We start from the raw sequence: 15545 nt of genomic DNA, 5'->3' as shown, positions 1-15545 counted from the left end.
GTTGGTGGTGAATCTTGTCAATGGAATTTCTGCTGACAAAAGCCATTGAAACAATGTAGGAGTGACTCATATATATGTTAGCAAACAAAAACAGCTGTTTCAAGTTGATGCTTGACAAAGCCCAAGTTGCTCTCGCGGGGTAGAAATCATCCTTTTATCTCTCAAGCTGCCAAGCAGGGAAACTTGCGCTGATCAAATAAGTTGTCCGCCCTCCTGATCTACCTTTCTTCTACTTACAAGTTGCCTCTTTCTTTATGTGACAAGCTCAATGCCATCTCGGCTGCTTTATGGGGGAATGCGAGTGACAGCAAGCCTCTGTATTGGCTATCTTGGGACAAAATATCAGCCTACAAATCGGAGGGGGGGGCTTGGTATTTGGGATTTTCAGGTCCTCAACCAGGCCTTGTTGTCGAATTAATGTTGGAGAATCATCAAACCAATCTATGTAAATCTCTAAAATCCTCCTTCCCAAGTACTGCTCCAAAGTGAAAATTCTCAAAGTTCAAGCATGATCCTAAATCGAATCCTCGTGGGCTTGGAAAAGCCTCTTTTACGGACGTGACCTTATTGCTAGTCATGATAGGTGGATTCATCCCATTCACAGGCCCTGACTGCGTTATTTCTGCTGCCGACCAGGACTAGTTTTTCACATTCATTGCCATACTATGGGCAATTGCCCTTGAAATGGGAAAAGACAATACTTTATGGTTAAAAAACGCCTCTTCTCGGTCTTCTCGAGCAAATTTGGGTTCACAAGAAGCAAGTTTTGATAAGAAAATTTTCCTCCGCCATAATCCAGCTAATTTGGGTTCACAGGAAGCAAGTACAATAGTAAACATCTGCATTTGCTGTACACAGTATAATTCAAGTAAATGCATAGACTCCACTATTGAAAATGAACAAGTCTATATTCATATTTAAACTCTGAATCACAAGATCTGCAGAACATTGGTTACAACAAAATCATTTACGTCCATAAAGATGTCATTTGGCAATTAATTCATCTCACATCACTTATTGATTCAAGATCAACAACAGCCTTGGTTTCCAATTTGATTGACTTGTTTATGCCTCCTCACCGATCAGTAAAGTGCAACTCCAGAAGCTTCACTTTCTTTCTCCACTTGAAACATTTGGCTGAACAATCATGTTTTGTACGAGAAGGAATGTGGAAAAAGTATACAAAAAGGCAACACGTCCCTACGATAAACCTTTTTTTTGGGGAAAAAAACACTCTATTAATAATAGTAAAACAGTTCTTGAATATAAACATAATGTATTAATAATAAAACTTTGCTAAAACCACATTCTTGAATATCAACAGTACATTGTATGGTACAAACGCTTGCAATAGTTTTTAGCAAGAGTAGCGCCTGAACAAGTCTGGATCTTCAAGAGTAAGGGTTGAAGGACACAGCATCAACAAGAATATGGTTACTTAAAAGTGTCAATCAGACAATTCAGACCGCCTCAATTGAAGTGAAGACGACTAATCTGAGTGCATTTCCAAAAAAGGGTTGGCAAATGAGAACTAAGTTCATTTTCCAGCTTTGCAACATACATATTGTTTAGCTAATCTATCCCATGAAAATCTTGACTTTCATAACCTGGCACAGTGAGGCAATCTAACCAAATTTGGCAAACTCATTCTGCTCAGGAGAAGCATTATTTGATCATAGACAACTCATACGTCCAGACATAATATAAGCTTTCATCATCATAGCAGACATATTGGAAGGTTAGAAAGCCGGAAATCAGATGCATGATGTCAATGAACACGAAGATATATCTTATCATACCATGAATAAGTATCTCACGCACCAAAAACCAGTCATACCAAACACATCAAAGTAATTCAGTAGTCAAATTCTAACGACAAGAACTTGCAAAAAGGGGAAAATTACTAAGTGCACTCGAATCTCAGAGACATTCCACTAAAAGTGGAAGTTCGCAGACAATCACCATGGCATCAGGTCTGACCGCCCGTCCGCTTTTTCTCATCATTGATCAAATGCAACAATCGTACAAAATCTAAAACTAGATAACTAGCTTGTCTAATCCAGAAGACTAGAGTTGTATCATTTCTGTTCATTACAACGCCATTTCAGTTATTGCTTAGAGAACTACATCCATCACACGTTTAAAATCGGACAAATAACTACCAAAACACAATAGAATTCTTCAGGAAAACAATATTTATAGACTGCGGGAGGCATCAGATAATAAGCGGAGTTTTTTGTCTTCATAAAACAACTCAGTGTTAAGCATAAGAATTGTTTTCATCATTTGCCCTCCAATTCAACAATCCAAAAAACAACACGAAAAATAACATTTTTACTGAAGGAAATCTCAGAATTGAAACCAATAAATACTGAAACAAAAATAAGAATAACTAAAAAAAAAAAGAATATTGGCATCAGACAATAAGCGGAGATGTAATCAACACGATAAATTCAGTGTGTAGGATAAGATTATTATTCATCATCTGCCATTTTTTCCTCTAAACAAAACAATTTCTATGATACCCAATAGAAAACAAAACTAAGACGGATTCTAACGCATACCCACTAGAAATCAATCCAAGAAAATAACATAGCAACTGTTAAAAATAGGAGATTTGAATGTAGGTAGGTCCATTTGACACCAAGGCAATAGAATAAAATCACGCGATGGGCTGGTAAGCCAACCTTTTAATCGATTTCTGCATCCGTTATATCTCCTCGCGTATTCAGATTTGCACTTCAAGGAGAGGGTAAACAAATGCAAAATAAATAAATAAAAAAACTAATTATGAGAGCAAAATCAAAATTGAATCGCCCAAAAAACAAAGCATCACGATAATTTAAAGTTGATTTACCAACATATAGTACAGACACAGATAGAGGAAAGTGCATCATTCAAATTGCAATCAAGAAACCAGCAGGAAACCCTAAGAGAGAGATTGCATGACGTTTGGGGACGGCCAACGGAGCTTAAATAAAGGGTTTTAGAAAATTAGGGTTTCGTACACTATACGGCTGCTCTGGAGTAGTAATTATATATGTAAAACGTTGGGCCCAGAGGATTTTTAATAAGTCCAGTATGTTGCATGGGGATTTTGGACAATAGGCCCATGTTTATCATAGACCTGGGCCTCTTTTTCAAGAACCTCTCTTCTGTTGCGTTTTGGATCTAAGGCCTTCTTCTTCTTCTTCTTGGATTTAAGGGTTTTTTTTGGGCGTTTGGCCTTTATTCAAAAAATAATAATTAGTTTTGCATTAAATTTGTATAAATTATTTATTTGTCTCGATGAGAGAAATCGAAAAAGTGTAAAAAATTTTACTTTAATTGGTGGTTGAGATAAATTGAGGAAAACATTCTACTATGTACTAAAACTAAAACTTTTTCCCCTTAATCGAAGTAAAATAACTTACTGATTAAATTAAATCAATTTTTGCAAGTTCGTAGTACCCCTCATTCACTTCCCCACGCTCGACCGATATATTGTGTAAAAAGCAATAGAAAGAAAAAAAAACCGTGTCAAAAAGTCGGGAAAAAGGTTGGCCCACTTGGATTGGGGATAGTGTTGTATATGTTTGGATCGTTAATTTCGGCAATCAACTGAATTATTGAACGATTGGTTAGTTGAAATTACTCACAGTACTATGCAATTTAAACCGTCGATTGCCGAAATCAACAGTCCAGATGTGCGCAGCACAGCACCCCGGCCAACTCCTAGGGCCTTTATTGTTGGCCCGAAATGGCGGTTCAATAAAAGGAGGATGCGGTTGAAATTAATTTGCCTTTGGCGGTTCAATAACTAATCCATCTCTCCCAAAAGTTTGAACGTTTGCCGCCTAAAACAACGTTTCTCTCTCTCTCCCCCGCCTTACCCTTATTTCCTCTTCTTCTCTCTCAATTCCCATTCCCAAGTTCAACACATCCAAATCCTCCATTGTTACCCAAACCCTAGCTAGCCCTCACCATCACTTCACCAATCCACCTCAAAAAAAAACACCTCCGCATGGAAAGCGACGACGATTACGAATCCTTCTCTCCTCCCCAACAACCCTCGCCCCCGCTCCACCACCGAAAGCTCAAACGCCTGAAGAAATCAATTCACGTTGCGAACGGAGTGGTGTCGGTCGAAAAATCGCTAGAATCGCGGGATCTGGAGTCTCGGCGGGCACATGAGGCCTTTGGAGGTGAAAATGAGTCGAATTCTGGTTTAGGGTTTGATGACGTTGGCGACGGATGTGAAAAGAAAATGTTGGATCGAAGCGGGGGAGTGGGAGAAAATGAATTGGAGGGTTTTGGTGTTGAAAATGAGTTGAGTTCTGGTTTTGGTGGTAGGCGATTTGGCGGAGGTCGTGAGGAGAGTAAGAGGGACTTAGGGTTTGATAATTTGCATGGGGAAAGGTCGGATTGGAGCGGTGGAGAGGGAGAAAATGGGGCGGGTTTGGAGATGGAGAGAGTGAAGGAGAAGCGGGTTAACGAAGGGGGTTTGGATGGATCTGAGGAATGTGATGGTGGTGGTGATGAGTTGAATTGTGCGATGGATGGGGTGGGAGTCGGTGGAGAGCGGAAGGAAGCGAAGAGGGTTTTGGATTTTGATGATGTTGGTGGGAGAGTTGAGGAGAAACGGGTTAGCGAAGCGGATTTGAATGAATCTGAGGAATGTGATGATGTTGGTGGTGATGAGACAAATTGTGGATTTGATGGCGTGGGATTTGGAGAAGGTCGGAAGGAGACTAAGAGGGTTTTGGATTTTGATGATGTTGGTGAGGGATTTGAAGGGAAAGAGTCTGATCAAAGTGGTGGAGTGGAAGGAAGTGCAGCGGATTTGAAGGCAGGGAGACGTGAGAAGAAACGGGTTAGTGAAGAGGATTCGAGTGAAAGTAAAGGGAACAAGAAGAAGAAGAAGAGTGGTAAGAGTGATGGTGATGTTGTGAGGCCCAAAACATCTTCTTCCAATAGAAGAAGGGAAGAAAAGGTGGTTTGATGTGAATTTGGTTGTTTATGGTTTGATCCTTTGCTATATCGATTTTTTGCAATTGACAATTTGATGATATATGTTCCTCTGGTTTACAGGAAAGAAAAATTTATCTGCAGCAGCTTCATGCCGAGTCTCAGAGACTCTTGCGAGGTATTGTGCTTCACTTTCTAACCGGTAATCCAAGAGTGCTGAAATTCCTACAGTGACATCATTTAGGCTGCCTTTGGATAGATCTGGAATTCAACTGAATAGATTTAGTACCATATTTTGTATGAAGCACACGATTTTGAGTTATAAGTTGCTCTTAGAACTAGAGTGGAAGTTGGATTAGAGATAGAAGAGATGAAATTTTTGTTGGGATCTTTGTGCAACTCTCAATATGAAAGATTTGTAGTCTCTCTATTGAATTGTACTTTCATCTTTCAAAACCATCATCATGATAAAGCTCAAAACTCAATATCTAAATCCATATGAGGAATCTAAGTTTGGGCTATTCTTAGTGAATAATAGTATCAAAGTGGAGCTTTAGATTACTTGTATAGGCATTTATATTCATTTTGCAATTTTTTTTTTTTTGTAGAAACTAGAGATGCCACCTTTAAGCCTGTTCCAGTTGTACAAAAACCTATATCATCCGTGTTGGAGAAGATTCGACAAAGGAAGCTTGAGGTGTTGAAGAAGTGAGTATCGTCATAGTTTGGCTTTGACTTTGTATATTTTGAGTCTATTGTCTTTCTTTGCTCTTATTTTCCTAACAATACAATTTAATGCGTTTTTTTTTGGCAGAACTATTAGTCTGCAAAATAAATGGTCTGCTGCTGCGAACAATGCAAATTTGATGGAGGACAAAATGGACCTTGATTCAGAAAAAGTCGTTGCCGTAGAGAGAGAAGTTGATATATCTGTTGAAGTGGTGCAAGAGGAGACAATAGTGTGTCATGCTGATGTGGAGAGTGGGGTGGATGTATCTCATGTGGATGGAACTCAGGAAGAAGCAAGACAGTCAAGTGATGAAAATACTCCCTCCCAATTGGTAGGTCTTATGCCATTTCTCAATGAAATGATTGCTTCCCGTGAAAATGTATTTGTATTGAATTCATGGAGCTATTGTATATGGTGAGAGATTTGTGATCGGTAATTTCACAAATTTTGTTATTTAATTCCTGTGTTCACAATTGTTCTTCATCAAATGGAATGAAGTTTTCTGTAATGGCAAAGATTCCCTATATAAACAAACTCTTGCCGTTTTCCATGCGTAGGCTGTGGATGAGCAATCAATGCATGCATTTCGAGCTCCAGTTGACGATACTCAGGTTCTTTTTCATGTTTCTGATGTTTAAAAGGAAATTGCTACTCCTGCAAGATATCACAGATTAATAAATTATTGCACATCATTTCCTCTTTGTAGGATCTGTTTGGTGATTCTCAATCAAGTGAAGGGAAAGATACCTTGTATGATGACCAGAATGATAGTCCTACGGAAGAAATTTTGGCACCATCTCTCCTTGCAATGAACTTGAAGTTTGATTCCGCTCCTGGTGATGACATGTGAGTAGTTAAAGATGTTTCTAATCTTGTGGTCTTGGGGGCGTAAATTTACTTAATTTAAAGACTTATAGACTATTCATGTTTCACCTTACGTCATTGCCATGCAGCATTATAAGTACTTTGTGTTGTTTTTTGTACCATATCAAGGTTTTCCTACTTTATAAATATGAGAGCAAAGTCTTACAAAAGTTAAACTTGACTAGGGTGAAAATAATTATTCTTGTGGTGATTCTTTATTTTTCGCAGTTCTGATGACGAAGAGTACAATGACAAGGAGAACATTGCTCCAGATAGAAATGATAATGGATTATCTTCTCCACAAGGTGACCCTGTTAAAGCTTTTGTTGATGATGAAGCTGTGGAAGAAGATGACAGTGACAATGACCTAATGCGCTTCCAAGAAGATGAAGAAGATGGGGACATTGAAGATTACGACGAACTTAAGGATCTGATAGCAACTGGGTATGATGAGAAGCCAATTGATAACGAAATGCGCAATGAACTTCATCAGAAGTGGTTGGAGCAACAGGATGCAACTGGGACAGACAATCTTTTGCAGAGACTGAAGTTTGGTTCAATACTCAAAGACACAGGTTTGCTTGATGAGGACGAAGAAGAAGGAGAAGATAATGAGGATGATGAAGAATTTGGGGATGAAGCTGTGGAAAACAATGCAAAAGCAAGTGTGGTTCGAATGAATTCAAGAAAAGCAAAGCAAATGATTCCTCACATGTTTTCTGATATGAATGATGGTTACTTATCTGACGGCGAAGAGACAGAGAGAAAGCTAGCTAAACAGCGACTTCTTGATAAAAGTGTGAGTTGTTCCTATGGCCTACCAGAGGCAGAACTACAGTTTGTTCTGTTGTCCTGTTCTTTTTTCAGAGTTCTTATCATTCCTATAGAGGAATCCTTGATTCTCCTCCTAGTAGGCTTGTTTGGCAGATATGACAAGGATAAGGGTGTGAAATGTGCCCATTTCACACCCCAGCCTGATTTAAACACTAGAATACTCTAATTTTGTTTACGATTTTGAAGAAAAAGTTCACATTGGCTAGAAAAAAAAGATATTTTTAGCCTTTGAAATGGATGGGAGTGAAAAACTTTCATATTTTTTCTCCATTTGACTTCATGTAGGTTTAGAAGTAGTTTACACCGTGCTAATACTATTACCTAACTATATCAAACAATATGCAATAGCAAAGAAGTGTTCCAGACATGTCCCCGTACTCATGCCCAACTTGTGGACACGTCCAAATATCCTAAACTTGAAATTTATGGTCTGACGGTTAGACAGACTCTCACATCTATTATCCCTACCTGAGTCCATGTAACATAGCATATAGCAATTCATTGGGATTTATAATGCTATGTTGGTATTTGTCACCAGATCGGTAGTTCACCAGTATTTCTTGTCTGCTTTTCTTTCTTTAGTTTGTTCTGTAAACACTTGTTGAAATTCATGAACTTGAACAGGAAGAGCAAGTTACCTTGTTGTCTCCAGCCAAGGATGAGAGTTGTAGAGAAGTGTTTGGCCTCATAAAGAAGTTGAATATCGTGCCTGATGCCAAAAAGAAAGCAAAAACATCATGTGAGATGTTTCTTTGTAGTTCACTAATATTGTATAGTCATTATGTTTCATTGCTATTACTTAATACTATTTTTATCTCATTATTTTGCAGCATTTTTTGATAAGATGCTAACAGGAAGAAGTAGCAATGGCTCTTCAAAGGTAACACATCTGCATCTGTTAGGGACATGATATTAAGGATGGTTGGTGTTTTTTTTGTATTCATTCCATCTAGCTCATGAGAGTTACTAGATACGATAATGAATTCAGTTGAAACATGACCTACATTTCTGGACCATCCTTGGTCTGGTATAGATCTCAAGCGTAAGTTATGCCAACGCTAGTCTTGCCCGTCTTTTGACAGACCCTTTCAGGAACATCTCTTTCCTAGATATATTCCAAATCAAAGCATTTCTTCCCCACCTTTCCCCCAGTTGTCCAAGTTATATTTGCTTACACATTGTTTGGTAAAAAGAGAAACGAAAATACAAAAATAATGCAGGATGAGTTGAATGAGATAGGGTGGCTTCCCTTTGCAGGTATATAGTGGATTCAAGTCCTTGAAGACCTTAGACCCTACGTGCCTACTTCCTATGATATGCCGTTTTACCGTTGGCAAATTGGAACTCTTGTAGAGACCAATGTTAGACACTTTGTTAGTTGTATTAGTACCCCAGGATCGCCTAGATTGATCAGAATCTATTGGTTACCTTCATGATAGAGGTGTTAATTATTTCCTGCAAGCACCAAAGGCTTAAAATGAGTCAAGTTGCAGATGCAGATATCTTGTGTTATTTGTCATGGAAGCTATATGTTTGTGTCTAGTTTGTTTTAGACTCCAAAGTTACAGCGTTGTAGCTTGTTGGATTAGGCTATTGTTGACTGTAGCTTTTCTTTTGAAAAATGTTGCAGTCATCTTTCCTCGGTCGAGCAACAAGCAATTCTCTTCCGTTGTCTCATAAGAAAGGAGCAAGCACAGTTCGCTCTTTCATTTTCGGACGGGATGACAGTAATAGCAGGAATTCAGCGTCAATATCAGAGGATTCTTCTGATGTGGTATGCTTTATTCAAATTCAGAAAGGCACAATATTGGAACTCCTGTTCCATGTTTTTGTCCACTATTTATTTTGCAATGCTCCAAGATTATGTCCATTTTGGAGATACAGCCAAAATTTGTTGTCTATCCTTGCGCAATCTGCTCGTCAGATTTCGTATTAGGCCTGAGAAAAGAATACTCGAGGATCAGACTCGCTACATATAATAACTTAACCGGACTATTGGAACTCCTGTTCCATGTTCTTGTCCACTATTTATTTTCGCAATGCTCCAAGATTATGTCCATTTTGGAGATACAGCCAAAATTTGTGATTTTCCAAAAAGTGTGATTTTACTGGCTTGTTTGGAATAAGGCATCAAGTTTGAAACTAATCAAAAAAACATTTCTCTTGTAGAAGTTGGATTTCTATAAAATTATAGAATACGAAATAAGCTCAAACGAGATGCTTCTATTCCAAGAATATCCATAGCAGTAAGTGATTAATTCCAGAATTATCTTCCAGTATGGCTCGCTCGCTGTATATTGATTTTGGGATACTATTGCAGTAACTACTGGTCTGGAGCTTCTGATTTACTAGTGCGTTAACACTCCTTTTTCTCCCCTGCTAAGCTCACTAGTAATTATCATGAGGCCTGTTTTCCTTCTAAAAAAATGCAGATTCCAAGAGAAAATCTACCAGCAAGGAATACAGTGGCCAAATTCAGTAGCTCACAATCCAGAGTGAGTATTCAAAGTAGAAAGGATCCTGCAGAAGCTGTTTCCGGTGCTTCACTTTTTGAGATTTTGAAGCGATCATCAATGCAGTCAAATGTTTGTAACCAGGATACTACGGTTGGTCTAACGCAAACTGTATATGCTGCGTTTAAAATTCCAAAGAAGCCGGTAAAGATCGAAGGAAGGAGCTAGAACAACCTAGGGAATTCCACTACATTTTTGGGCCATTCGTTGTGGGAAACAGAACTCCATGAAGACTATGGTGCTAAGACTTGCTCTCTCTGCCACCATGTATCGTATACGAGGGGAAAGGAATTGTTGGAGTTTTCCGGACTGACAAATGGATAAGGAAACAGTTGGCATGAAGTTCATCAAGGATATCAGGCATTGCATGGAGAAATATATGCCTATCACAGCAGAAAAACCAAAAAATTGCTGAAGTTTGGGAAGGCTCTAGCAGATTGTTTAGCTCATAGCATTGACTTTTGGCCATAGTTATTTTTTATTTTTGTGAGTGTGTTGTCTTTTGGTGTGAGCTCTCATCAAGGCTATGCCGTGGCATTTGGTTCTTGGTTTGCTGGTTCTTTGTGAATTTCTTACCAAAATGAAAAAAACAGACATCTCCGGTCCCGGATATCTGATGTAACGGCAATTTCGTGCATTTGTGGAGGTGAAAGAGAGCTCATTAAATTTTACGCATTGCTTTTCAACCGGGACAATCTTTTTAAGACTACAAAAGCCAAAAAGTGATAAAAATGACCAACAAAGTCTAGTTTACCTAATAACGATTTAAAAACTAATTGCATTGGGAGAAGAGAATGGATTTAATAATATGTCTCGAGACGCTCTATTTCTTCAAGAGCATTAAATAAAATCATAAAATAACAAACTTTTTCTATATATATCTAACTTTTATAATCTTTAACTCGTGTCTACTTTCATAAACTTTTTAATCAAAAAAAAACAACACACCTTTCCAATCTTAGCAATAGCCAATTTTATTTTATTGTTATCGGGGCCAATAAGTTACTATATTAGTTTTATCATTTCCCTTTCTTAGATTGAGATTCTGTCTCGCAAGTACATAGTATTACTTAAATGAAATTTCTTTCGGTACTCTCCTTTTACATAAATTCACTAATGATTCTTTCTTTGTTCCATGCAAAATCATAAAAAATTATTTTGTAAATGCGAAAATAATTTTATAATTTAACACAATAAAAAAAATTACTCCATCTACAAAGCAAAGTGTTAAAATTAGATAAAAAAATACAAAATTTATGTCGGGTGTGTTCCACTGACTAAAATAATAATTAATTTTTGAATTAAAAATAATGTATTAGAAAATGATTTGTCGCGTAAAACAAAAAAAAATACTTATTGAACTACAAAATAAGAACCTTAACGAAACGAGAGACACGGAATACAATCAAATCGCATCGAAAGGTCAAAACCGAGTCAAAGGTGGTCCTCACCGCACCAAATCGCATCCCCTTCTTACAACGAGAATCTCCCCTCTCTCTCTCTCTCTCATCCCCCAAATTTTTCGCCTGGAAAATCTAAAAACCTCTTTGCCCTAATTCACCTCACTTTCTCACTAAATTAGTCCTTCTAGTCAACCCAAAATCTCCACTGATTCCGCTAATCTTCCCCAAAAAGTCACACACTAATCTCAACTCACACTCCTCGCTCAAAACCAGAGATCTATCTCCAAGCTGAAAATGATCCAGCATCTCTCATAGAAAAACTCTTCACAGATTCATCGATCAATCATCATGGCGATCCTTCGTAAAGGCAAGTGTTTCGTGCTCTATCTCCTTTTCCTTTTCTCTTTACTGCGTACTTCTAGGGTTTTAGCAAACTCGGACTTAGTCGCGATTCAAGACGCAAACGAGCGTTTTGACAAGCTAGATACGGATTATGAAATTGATGAGCTGGTGGATCGGCACCAGATGCAGATAGGTGAGAAACTAGGTACGGATTGTGAAACTGAGGTGGTGGATCGACACCAGAGACAGGTAGAAAAACTCGAAGACCTGTTGAGGAACCTTACCGAGCTTGTGTCTAGGTTAGAATCACGGTTTTCGGACGAGCGTTTGGATGAGGAGGTGAAAAGTATTGTTGCAAGGGAAGTTGAGGATGGTGATGTGCCTGTTAAGATATTCGAGGAGAAGAGCGGTTTAGATAAGAGAGTTCACAGAGGAGAGCGGGATAGAATGGGAGGGAAGGGAGCGTCGGTCACGATGTACGATCCGTTTTGGTCGGAGAGGTTCCAGTCGGTTTCGGCTGTGGAACTGAAGGCTTCTCGTGCTAGCTGTATCAATGTGTTGCCGTTTAGGGATCACGAAGGGTTGAGTAAGTATTTCGCTGTAGGGGACGATCGGGGGAGGGTGTTTGTGTTTCCACGGAACGGGGATGTTTTGGTCGAATTCGATACATTGGCGGATTCGCCAGTGACTGCCATGTTGTCGTACTTGTCGGTGTATAAGAACGAGAGTGTTGTAGTCACAGGGCATGGAAATGGTCTCATTTTGGTGCATAGGGTTTGGGAGGAATCGAATGGTGAGGATTGGACTGCTATTGCTCTGGAAAATAGGGGGAGATTGGATTTGGATGAGATTGGGGAAAATGGGTCACCGGTATCTTTGTTGGAAGTGCATCATGTTGGGAGGACTAGGTATATCTTGTCTGCAGATGGTAGTGGGAAAATTAGGGTTTTGAGAGAGAATGGAACGGTGTATGGTTTGGCTGTGCCGGCGAGCCGTCCGCTTGTCTTTCTGAAGCAAAGGCTTTTATTTCTGACGGAAACTGGTGCAGGATCATTGGATTTGAGGACCATGAAAGTTAGGGAGTCCGAATGTGAGGGGTTGAACCGTTCTTCCGTGGAGATTTATGTTTTTGATGCCACTGAGAGGTCAAAAGCGTATGGGTTTACCTCAGAGGGTGATATGATCCATGTATTATTGCTAGGTGATATAATGAACTTCAAGTGTAGGGTTAGGTCCAAGAGGAAGTTTGGCATGGATAAGCCTCTTGCCATGGAGGCAATCAAGGGGTACTTGCTTGTAGTTAATCAAGAGAAGGTGTTCGTGTATAATGTTTCGTCTCAGCATTATACCAGGGCCGGTGGGCCCAGGCTTCTTTTCTCTGCTGATCTTGATGAGATCAGATCATCGTTTCCTAATTATCGATTGACGGATCTAGATGCCCAAAAGGGAATGGTAATGCCATTGCTTGCTAGTGACACTGAAAAGCTTCTTGTTCTTGGCCTTGGAGATGGGCATGTGCGGATGTATCGCTCCAACCTTCCGATTTTCAAGGGGGAATCTAATACGATTCTGTGGACTAGTCCCGTATTTTTCTTCATCCTTTTCCTCTTTGGGGCGTGGCAGTTTTTCGCCAAGAAGAAGGAATCGCTTATTTCGTGGGGCCCAGATGACCCTTTTAATTCCATGTCTATTTCCAATGGAGGAGCTCCGTTGGGATCTGGCTCTGGTGACAGGTCTTTCACAGAGTCTTCTTCAAGAGGAGGTGATGCTGGGGATTTGAGAGGTGGTGGTGCTGGTGGTCTAAGGGGCCCAACAAGAAGGTATGTCTCTCCGTCTCGGTACCCCGGTGGATCAACCACTTCCTTTAGGAATGGTTCAGCAGATACCAACTCCTCTAGACCTTCTGTTGATCCCAATCTTAGAACAACCTCTGAGCAACTGAAGTTTAGGGGGTCGAATCTAGATTCGACAGGCTTCCAGAAAAGGCGTGAGAGTTTGTTTGTGACAAGTCAAGTTGTGGATGATAGCAGTTGACATTTAAAATCAACTGTGTTTACTCTTACTAAAATCAACTTGTGTTCTTGTGTAATTTCATCCGTAAACTGTTTTCATTGGCCGTGGGCTGTTTAGGCTTGCCGTGATTGTGAACTCTGTAACTGTATTACACACTTGAGAAAATAATTAAGGAGTTAAATTCCATGCATTTTTGTAATCGTAGTGTCTGTAAATTACTGAATCCATGAAATGGGTAATTAGCCTTCCTTCTACCTTATGGTTTTGTATCCTTCAATTACTGCATGCAAATATGTTGTCGGACAGTCTATGTTCTTTCCTGCGAAATCATGAGAACTGAGCAAATTGTAAGAACGGGACGCCTTTCCTTGTGTGGATGACGGATCAAACCTACATGGATCATTGTTGTTCTTCTCCAAACAGTTGCTGTACTAGCTGCCTACGACACCTGTGCAGAGGGGACAATGGTTAAAGATGTAGTTATGCATCACAGGGCATGTTCTGGTCTGCGGGCTGCTTAAATGTTCTTTCCCATCACTTTCCCCATGCCAAACGCATCTCGAACTGGTTGAACTTTTCGTAATCCCTTTAAGTTAGGCTTGAGGGAAGGGAGGTGATACGAGTATTTTCCACTGCATCTTAGTAGCTGTTTGTTGTAGCTAGCCATTTCTCTATTACAGTTTCAGTTATATTTGATGTTGCTGACCAAAAGTACCAAAGATTCAGAGATACTCTTGTACACTTTGGTGGTGATGTTTTCTGCTTTCGGAAATCTGGGTTTTGGAATATGAGGTTTGGGGAGGTCGCTAAGGGCATTCCTTTCCCTGTTTGTTGGGTTGGTTCACGCACGCACAAGCGAGCACAGGCACAACAACAGGAACCTATAACCAAGAGAGTCAGGCAATTGACTGCATCGGCAGTTTCCAACTTTTTTTTTTGTTTTTGGTTACGAGCGGTTCTATTCTATCGTCGTCTGGGCCATTTCCAACTTGAGTATGTGGTATTCGTCCAGCAGTAACTGAACCGGCTTACTGGTTAACTGCATCAATTTCTGCTGAATGTTTTTCTTATGAATTGATTCAAGATTTCTACCATCTGCTAGCCTCTACCTTGTTTATCTTTCTGTTTGCCTATATTGCTTTGCAGATTGAACAATTTGTCACTCTCATTGGACGTTCCACATACATGTTCCTTGCACCAATTCTCCTGTAAATAATGTGCATGCGTCGACATCAATGTGTGATAGTGGAGAGACGTGGCGGTGCCCTTTGAGTAGTACTAAACAACTACTCCCCTTGCTCTTGATGTAATTGGCAGCTTTTGAAATTTGAACCCTCGACAGTGGAGCGTGTGCAAGCGGGCACACAAGAGATGTCAAATTGAAAATGTTAGGATCAAACGATTACCATTTTTCCAAAATCCGCAAGTAGTGGTAAAGACGCAACTCTATTTCCTTATACTAAAGCATAACAGGCCCCAAGTGCTACGGTTCAACCCGCGTGGGCAGGATGCTAGTCCGCGACCAACAATCCCCCCACCACCTGCCTGCAAGCAGCATTCCATCTAGGGGAGTTGAACCCGTGACCTTGGCTTTGATACCAATAGTTAGGATCAAGCGCTTATTATCTTACCAAAACCCACAGGTAGTGGTAAATGCGCAACTTTATTTCCTTATACTAAAGTGTAGCAGGCCCCAAGTGGCACGGTTCGACTTGCGTGGGCAGGGTGTTGGCCAGTAACCAACAGAAAAGTTACAAATCCGAGCCATTAATGTTGTAGGGTATGTTGAGCGAATCTTTGATGCAAAAGAATTAGGGTTGATCGGTTCGTACAAGGATTGGTGTGATCAATCTAATTTTTTGTATAGAATGATTTGTTTGACGGGTCATACACGATTAG

General features: G+C 39.8%; 2 protein-coding genes, 1 long non-coding RNA gene and 2 other non-coding genes across 5 annotated transcripts; 2 read left to right on the top strand and 3 right to left on the bottom strand.

The window, feature by feature from the left end:
- Positions 1–889: 889 nt before the first annotated feature.
- LOC131333876 (uncharacterized) lies at positions 890–2993 on the bottom strand. Its single transcript, XR_009201952.1, has 2 exons — positions 2688–2993; positions 890–1211 (listed from the first exon to the last, which is right to left on the bottom strand). It is a non-coding gene; the product is annotated as an uncharacterized LOC131333876 (long non-coding RNA).
- On the bottom strand, positions 2209–2294 carry LOC131335006 (small nucleolar RNA R16). Its single transcript, XR_009202400.1, has one exon. It is a non-coding gene; the product is annotated as a small nucleolar RNA R16 (small nucleolar RNA).
- Positions 2410–2493, bottom strand: LOC131335005 (small nucleolar RNA R16). The gene has a single exon (XR_009202399.1). It is a non-coding gene; the product is annotated as a small nucleolar RNA R16 (small nucleolar RNA).
- Positions 2994–3785: 792 nt separating the features above from the next.
- Positions 3786–10559, top strand: LOC131333992 (uncharacterized). Its single transcript, XM_058368855.1, has 11 exons — positions 3786–4972; positions 5071–5125; positions 5556–5655; positions 5762–6008; positions 6235–6288; positions 6384–6523; positions 6770–7340; positions 8000–8114; positions 8206–8255; positions 9006–9149; positions 9808–10559. The coding sequence occupies exons 1-11, from the start codon at positions 4004–4006 to the stop codon at positions 10054–10056; spliced, it is 2694 nt and encodes an 897-aa protein (XP_058224838.1). The 5' UTR covers positions 3786–4003; the 3' UTR covers positions 10057–10559.
- A 792-nt stretch (positions 10560–11351) lies between these two features.
- On the top strand, positions 11352–13845 carry LOC131332517 (uncharacterized membrane protein At1g75140). The gene has a single exon (XM_058366805.1). It carries the CDS (start codon positions 11640–11642, stop codon positions 13665–13667), a length of 2028 nt encoding a protein of 675 aa, XP_058222788.1. The 5' UTR covers positions 11352–11639; the 3' UTR covers positions 13668–13845.
- The last annotated feature ends 1700 nt before the right edge of the window (positions 13846–15545 follow it).

The sequence above is a fragment of the Rhododendron vialii genome, chromosome 7a (assembly GCF_030253575.1).
Source record: "Rhododendron vialii isolate Sample 1 chromosome 7a, ASM3025357v1".
Lineage (NCBI taxonomy): Eukaryota > Viridiplantae > Streptophyta > Magnoliopsida > Ericales > Ericaceae > Rhododendron > Rhododendron vialii.
Note: the sequence above shows the minus strand (reverse complement) of the source record. Positions and strands in the feature narration are given on the sequence as shown.

Bases quoted from the DNA above. Each gene is read 5' to 3' on its own strand.
- LOC131333992 (XM_058368855.1), top strand. From the start codon at position 4,004: ATGGAAAGCGACGACGATTACGAATCCTTCTCTCCTCCCCAACAACCC. The intron at 5,126-5,555 runs GTATTGTGCTTC...TTTTTTTTGTAG, and splicing joins GTCTCAGAGACTCTTGCGAG to AAACTAGAGATGCCACCTTT. The intron at 6,524-6,769 runs GTGAGTAGTTAA...TATTTTTCGCAG, and splicing joins TCCGCTCCTGGTGATGACAT to TTCTGATGACGAAGAGTACA.
- LOC131332517 (XM_058366805.1), top strand. From the start codon at position 11,640: ATGGCGATCCTTCGTAAAGGCAAGTGTTTCGTGCTCTATCTCCTTTTC.